A 6,713-nucleotide genomic window follows, 5' to 3' on the forward strand; every position below is an offset into this window, starting at 1 on the left:
AACGTGGGCACAAAGTTCTTATAATCAGTTATAGGGGAAAATGAAGGTGATTTGATAGTTGATACACGAGCATTATTAATTGCATGAAAAAGAAAAATTCGTTAATAACACTGATCACCTTATTCTATCCGGATATTCTCACAGGCTTTTTATCAAGCACCAACATTCGTGTGTACCAATAATTTGGGAGCAAACAAGTGTAAGATCGACTTTAAGTTGAACTAGTAGTTTAGTCAGTAAAAATATGAAAGTTCAGGAAAAAAAACAAAGTATTGTTGTCCCATATTGTAATAGAGATAACCTAAAGTAAATGTGATGTCAAGATTCTCCTCCACAATTAAGTACGCATCAAGGCAGGGGCTCTAATTTTTTACTTGGAATGAATTCATAGAACAACAACTAAAACTAAAAAAAGTAGATCAACTCACCTATAGATGAATTGGCTGCCTTGTGCGCTCGCGCAAGTCACCTATGTTCCCCAAATCACTCGCTAGCTTCCCGCTGGTCGATAGTGGCGGGCACGAGGTCAGTCTACCTGATGGCAACAAGCTTCACATGGCAGACGACGCATGGATGAATTTTGGTTGCAAGACGAAGGGTTCTCAGAGACAGAGAGGGTGGCAGTTCACCGGGGCGGACATTTTTTCCCTGAGGATCAGTGGCGGAGGACGAATTTTTTCTGAGGTGGGGCGAACTCTAAAGCACAAAAATCAAAATCAAAAGACAATGGTAGTGCACACAAATACTTTTAGCTGAAAATGCCACTAAAATAAAAAAAATTACACACCTCCCCTTTGCCTTTGCTAGGCCTTCCCCTTCATATCCATGTTTTCCCTTCGCCCACAAAGTTGGCAACGCCGCTGCACCACCCACACTCACTGTTTTTAATCAGCAATTGTCAATTTGTCATCAATATTAAGAAAAATTTCTATCACAGAGCATAAAGCACATACAAAAATGAATGTAAAGCACTGAGTAATTACTATCACATATCACACATTCTCACTGTTTTTAATTAGAAAAATTCGTCAATATGTTATGAATCTCCAGCCACTAGTGCACACACGACTAGAAAAAGAGAAAACAGAACATGGATGGAAAAAGAACAGAGTCGATGAGGGGGCTGCAGGCGGGGTGTGGACGCTGACCGCCGCCCTCGCCGCTCCAGCCGGCCGCCGCCCTCGCTGCTCTTGCTGTCCACCGGCCCGCACACAGACCGCAGCCGTCCGCCGGCTCCGCGTGCCGCTCCGTGCTGCTAGGTAAGCTCCGGCTGGCTTCCTGCTATGTTGGACGGCTGGAACATTTGAGAGGACAGAATCGTTGCTCACTGACTCAGGATCCAACAAGACAACGATTTTTTCAGGAACTATCGACGAATCAGAGCGAGTACCCATAAATATACCTATACGTAATTTTCTGCCCCGGCAAATCAAGGTAGGGCGGGCGCCCGTCCTCGCCCTACCGAGAGCTCCCCCTGTGCCGGGGATCACATAAACTAATTAAGATGTCTGTGATAACATTGTTGTAGTGCAGAAAGATGAATCTCAATCAAAGTCTGATCGACACCGACAGTGTACATACAAACAAACGAGCGCCTAGCTGATCAGTACCATGTCTCATTAATGGTGGTGGTCGACCAGGAGTGCAAAACTTGGGGGCGGGGGTGAGTCAGTACTCAGTAGGAGGAGTTGGGGATGTGCAGTTCTGTGCCGACCCCGCCATCCGTCATCTTCCCTTTCAGCCGCAGCGCACCGTGTGCCGGAGCTATCGGTAGAGGCGGCCGGAGTGGGGCTGGGCGCCGCCTAGAAGCTGGCGTCCCTGAGACCCCGAGGCTATTGCTGGAGGCTGGCGAGCGAGAGGGGAGGCAGGGAGGGCGGTGGGTGGGTGGACTTGCGACAGCGAGTCTGTGGTGGGGAGGACCAGGATCTTGGAAGAGGCGGCGGCCTGGCATGGCGGCGCTAGGTTTAGAGGTCACTGAGATCGCTCTCTTTTTTCACGGTAGTTATTTTCTTAGCCCATATCGCACGATGGGGGATAAAGGTTGATGGTGGTTGAACAAGATATTTTAACACGTCTAGATTTTTTTTATGGGAATCAAGGGACGATGTCTTTTGCGCCTCACAAGACGTCTCTATACGCCAAGTGATTTTCAATAATGAGACGTAGATAAAAGCGTCAAATCAAAAACGTCTCTACATGTCTATTTTGTTGTAGTGTAGAAGCCTCAATATGATCTGAAGATGGACCTGTGAAAGATGACGGCGACGACACACGAGTGCGTCTGACCGGATTGTGCCCCAGACCCGGTATGTGGCTCGGCTGGGGCTTCCGAATATGTTTCGGCTTCCGGCTTTTGATGTTAGGCTTAGGTGAGTGGTTTGGGTAGTGGCCCAGCTAGCACCCCTTCATCATTTTAGATAGGAGTAACGGCATGTGTTGTCAAGATGGTGGATTCAGACACATTGTTGTAATACTTTGTAAGGTCCTCGAGAATAATCAATAAAGTGGCCGTATGCATTTTCTAGATGCAGAGGCATGAGGTCATCCTCCTTTTCTTAAAAAAAACTGACATGATTGAACGTTAGAACACGAGGATGAAAGGGAACCAGAGACGAAAGCGTTGAGAAAGAAAGAGTTCATGCATGCACAACAACCCAGTGATAAAACACTAGTTTAGTGAGTAGTACTAGTTAGTTAAGCCCGGTGAAGTGAAGATTGATTGAGGCGAGGTGGGCTAATGGCGCAACAACAGCTACGTGCCACCGGACCACCGGCTCCGTCTATATAAGCCCCCGAGACATCGCCCATTTCCTTCATCAACCCATCCATCAGCCGAGCGATCAGTAGTGCCAGAGCTCCGAGCCAGCCAACAATGGCGCCGTCTCCGCTGCTCGTAGCGCTTGTGATGGTCTCGTCGTGCTTCTTGGCCGTGTCCGGCCAGAAGTTCAACGCCATCTACAGCTTCGGCGACTCCATGTCCGACACCGGCAACCTCTGCGTGAACGGCCCCCCCGCCGGCCTCACCCTCACCCAGCCCCCCTACGGAGAGACCTTCTTCGGCCGCGCCACCTGCCGCTGCTCCGACGGCCGCCTCGTCGTCGACTTCCTCGGTACGCACGCTCGCCGTCGCCGGTTTTGATTTGAACCCGCCATGCATGCATTTTCCCTCCAAAACAAGAAAAGCAGAGCATGCACTCTGCTTCGAGTTCGAGGACGGCAGGTGAGCTGACGTGCTCTGTTTTTGGCGTGTGCGTGCAGCCGAGAGGTTCGGGCTGCCGCTGCTGAAGCCGTCGAAGCAGGGCGGCGCGGACTTCAAGCAGGGCGCCAACATGGCCATCATCGGCGCCACCACCATGGGCTCCAGCTTCTTCCAGTCGCTCGGCGTCGGCGACAAGATCTGGAACAACGGGCCCCTCGACACCCAGATCCAGTGGTTCCAGAACCTCCTCCCCTCCGTCTGCGGCTCATGTACGTATCAAACACCGCCATTAATCCCCCTCCTACCTCCTCAACTCTACCGCCATCGCCATTAACGCCGCCTGGTCCATGCCAAGGCCAGAGAGAAAAACAAAATGTCTGCCTGCCCGCCCCCACCCCACCCCATGCATGATCACGCGCGCCATTAACTAACTCCACACGTACGTACTACAGCTTGCAAGACCTACTTGTCCAAGTCCCTGTTCGTGCTGGGCGAGCTGGGCGGGAACGACTACAACGCGCAGCTCTTCGGCGGCTACACGCCGGAGCAGGCGGCCGGGCAGAGCCCCACCATCGTCGACGCCATCGGCGCCGGCGCAGAGAAGCTCATCGGCCTCGGCGCCATGTACATCGTCATCCCCGGGGTGCTCCCCGTCGGCTGCTTCCCCATCTACCTCACGCTGTACCAGACCTCCAACGCCGGCGACTACGACCAGTACGGCTGCCTGAAGCGGTTCAACGCGCTGTCGGCCCGCCACAACTCGCTGCTCCAGAGCAAGGTGAGCAGCCTGCAGAGCAAGTACCCGTACGCCAAGATCATGTACGCCGACTTCTACTCCCACGTCTTCGACATGGTCAAGAGCCCCGCCACCTACGGTACGTCGCTCCGTCACTGGACACTGATCTTCCTCCTCTTATCCCGTCGTCTTCTTTGGCTCCGGCGAGCTGAGTGTTTGTTTGTGTGTGATTGTGCTTGTGCTTGCAGGGTTCAGCACGAACCTGAGGGCGTGCTGCGGCGCGGGCGGCGGCAAGTACAACTACCAGAACGGCGCTCGGTGCGGCATGTCCGGCGCGTCGGCGTGCGGCAACCCGTCGTCGTCGCTGAGCTGGGACGGGATCCACCTGACGGAGGCAGCCTACAAGAAGATCGCCGACGGCTGGGTCAACGGGCCCTACTGCCACCCGGCCATCCTCTCCTAGAGCGAGCGAGCGAGCTCCGGCTAGCCTGTCGTTTGGTTGCTTCCTTTCCTTCCTCGAAGCTGGGGAGGGAATGGGTCACTATTATTTTTAGCAGAAGAAGAAGAAGATGATGATGATGATGATGTGTTGCGAGAATAAGCATCAATTTGGTTGATTCTCGTGTAATTTGCGGTTTGGTTAGGAATGCGATCGGGCGGTTATTTATGTGTTTGATTGAATGAATGTTTGATGAAAGGTGTGGTTGGAACATTCATGATCCAGTGCGTAAACAACCCACCAAAACTAATCATTGGCGCCAAAAATAAACAAAATTGACTCACCCACGCCCGCGAACCAGTAGCAACAACTTGACGATGATACTATATAGCCTTTAACACCTGAGCAGACCGTTTTCTTTCCTTGAGAGAGGCATGGCCAAAAGCAACCTGTGCTCGACGGCTTGAGTGCAGAACGGAAGTTGCCATGCTACATGTGAAAAGTTGAGCCCGTTCTCCTTTGCCCACCTCACCCATCAGAGATCAGATCATCATCCAAAGAGTACCACTCATAGTCATAGAGAGGAGAGAGGAGATGATCTAGCTCTACTGCGGCAGAGGGCAATCGTACTCTGTCCCTGTGCCCTTGTGTTTTCGCTTTTCTGTTCTGATCCGATCGACTGGGCGATCATTTCATTTGTTTCTCCCGAAATAAACGATGCGTGATGAGGTGTTGAGATGTCCTCGATCGGTCATAAGCACAAACGACTTTGCAGTTTCCACTGTGGCACTGGATCAACGATCAAAGGACCGTGCCAGTTCCTACCGAGGAGTACTAACTAGGAGTACTACCAGGAACGAGACCAAGCTTCAAAGTTTGCCTTTTCCCGTGCATCATTGACCAACTTGCTTACAAGCTCTCTTTTTTCTCCTGTTCGTACACTACTTTTTTCGAGGTTGCTCGTACACCACAACTCTCTGCATTTTAATGATGTAGAGGTTGAGGGTGATCCTCTTTTTCAAGAAAAACAACTCTATGCATTCTGTTTATTTTTTTTCGGTCTGTGATTATGTTCCGGCATATACAATTATTATGGTATGATTTCGGTATATACCATAACAATCAAAATTGAAACGAATTTAAAAATGACATGATAGTCTACAAATTTATCTCAAAGCATGTACTTTTTTGTACAAATGCATTCACGGATTCATGCCTTGATGGCTGGTTGTGCATGCTTATGTGCAATGCATACATTGCTATTTTTATTTTAAAAAAATCACGAAATTGAAAAACATTCGTAGATTTTAAAAGAAGTTCACGATTTGAAAAAAAGTTCAGAGCTGAAAGTTCACGAATTTGCAATAAGTTCACCGATTCTGGGAAAAAGGTTAACGAATCTAAAAAATGCAAATTTCGAAAAAAAATTCATGAATTTGAAAAATGTTCATCGATTTTGAAAATGGTTGATGAATTTGAAAAGAGATCACGGATTTTGAAGAGAAAGTTCACGAATTCGAAGAAAGTTTCAATTTTGCAAAAAGTTCACACTTCAGCGCTAGGTCTTAAGGTACATCTCCACGGCCTGCTCGATGGGCTTTGTATTTTCCAGGACCTGCTAGACCTAGCACGAGGTTGAGTCGTCCTTCAGCGCTATGTGTTTTTTTTTCTAAGGGGTAGATTTTTTTTTGAGGGGTTCTAAGGGGTAGATAAGGCAGCGCCGATGTGCCTCCGCTCCACGGGCCGGCCCACAACTTGCTGTTCCAGAGCAAGTACCCCTACGCCAAGATCATGTACACCGACTTCTACTCCCACGTCTTCGACATGGCCAAGAGCCCCGCCAGCTACGGTACGTTACTGTTTATACTGATCATGGTCTTCCTACTACTCCGTCGTCTTCTCCGGCTCCGTCGAGCTAAGTGTTTGTTTGCTTGTACAGGGTTCAGCACGAACATGAGGGCATGTTGCGGGCCGACGGCGGCAAGTACAACTACCAGAACGGCGCCAAGTGTGGCATGTCTGGCGCGTCGGCGTGCGGCAAACCGGAAGAGAAAAGTGTGGTTGGAACATTCATGATCCAGTGCGGCGTACACAATCAGGACCAAAACTGATCATTGGCGCCAAAAAAGAGCGGGCCTACTAAAAATCAGTCGACTGAGATTTAACCAAGTCTCAGTCGACCGTGCAACATTTTATGCGATCGTTTGCAACATTTTTTCTTACCTGTTGCAACATCCATCTTACTGGTTGTAGCATGTCGTCCCTCATTGGTTATAGCACGTCATCTCATCGGTTGCAACATCCTTCATTGACGGTTGTAGCATTTCAGTTAGAACAGT

General features: G+C 49.8%; 1 protein-coding gene across 1 annotated transcript; it reads left to right on the forward strand.

Annotated features, from left to right (window-relative positions):
* The first annotated feature begins 2,802 nt into the window (after positions 1-2,802).
* On the forward strand, positions 2,803-4,602 carry LOC123151026 (GDSL esterase/lipase At5g45910). Its single transcript, XM_044570813.1, has 4 exons — positions 2,803-3,110; positions 3,259-3,468; positions 3,652-4,074; positions 4,184-4,602. Exons 1-4 carry the CDS (start codon positions 2,873-2,875, stop codon positions 4,396-4,398), a joined length of 1,086 nt encoding a protein of 361 aa, XP_044426748.1. The 5' UTR covers positions 2,803-2,872; the 3' UTR covers positions 4,399-4,602.
* Positions 4,603-6,713: the final 2,111 nt, after the last annotated feature.

Source organism: Triticum aestivum, chromosome 7A, assembly GCF_018294505.1.
Source record: "Triticum aestivum cultivar Chinese Spring chromosome 7A, IWGSC CS RefSeq v2.1, whole genome shotgun sequence".
Classification (NCBI taxonomy): domain Eukaryota; kingdom Viridiplantae; phylum Streptophyta; class Magnoliopsida; order Poales; family Poaceae; genus Triticum; species Triticum aestivum.